General features: G+C 57.1%; 1 protein-coding gene across 1 annotated transcript in view; it reads right to left on the bottom strand.

The window, feature by feature from the left end:
* Positions 1–392: 392 nt before the first annotated feature.
* The window catches only part of UBR4 (ubiquitin protein ligase E3 component n-recognin 4), a 103,213-nt gene continuing 102,815 nt past the window's right edge, over positions 393–790 (bottom strand). The window contains 1 exon segment of the mRNA XM_018558168.1: positions 393–598. Within this exon segment, the coding sequence (XP_018413670.1) occupies positions 534–598 (65 nt within the window). The 3' untranslated portion in view covers positions 393–533.

Raw genomic sequence — 790 nt, 5'->3', positions numbered from 1 at the left:
TGTCGCTAACAACTACAAGTGATTGGGCGCTCTGGTCACATGACCGGCCGCCAGGCACGGGGAACCCCCGGAGGGCAGCAAAACCACTCTGCTCACTGAGGCCCCCCTGCTGGCAGCCAGCATGACACAAGAGACTGCGCTACAGAATGCGGACATGCATATCACTGTCTTTGGTGGGCCGGATACATCATGCGGGGGAGGTGGGAGGGGGAGGGGAAGGATCGGTCGCGCTCCTCCGGCAGGTCAGGCTCATTTCGGTTTCTCGCTGTCCGTCTTCCACAATTCATGCACACTAAAACACACCAGATAACGGGGCGCAGAAACCTCGACCTCCCGACACTGCGCTTTGCACATCTTGAGATAAAAGAAGTTTGTTCACCGAAGAGAGTTCAGGGATTCTGAATGCAGGTCCTCCCCCCCGCCCCCCAACACACGCACGCAAAATGGAGGAATAAACACATTACTGCAACACCCGGGGGAGGAGGAGAAAGCATCCGCAGACTAAAAAGCAGCAGAAGGGCTCCTCCGCGGGCTCAGGGGACCGAGTTCAGAAGATCCTTGAGGAAGCTGTCGGGGTCACTGATCTCGGATAAAAGTCCTGCAAGACAAAGAGGGAGAGATGGAAGTCAGCGGCGCCGTCGCATGCCGCAACAGGGCCGAGTCCGAGCAGGAAAACGGGGACAGACGGGCCGAGGGTCCCATTATGTGACTGAGAGGCATTTAAAGGGGCAGTAAGTACGGGTTACAGTGATGGCTGAAAGAGTTTAAAGTGACCGTCACAGGAGGGGGG

This window comes from Nanorana parkeri, unplaced genomic scaffold (assembly GCF_000935625.1).
Source record: "Nanorana parkeri isolate BGI_ZX_2015 unplaced genomic scaffold, ASM93562v1 scaffold323, whole genome shotgun sequence".
Lineage (NCBI taxonomy): Eukaryota > Metazoa > Chordata > Amphibia > Anura > Dicroglossidae > Nanorana > Nanorana parkeri.
Note: the sequence above shows the minus strand (reverse complement) of the source record. Positions and strands in the feature narration are given on the sequence as shown.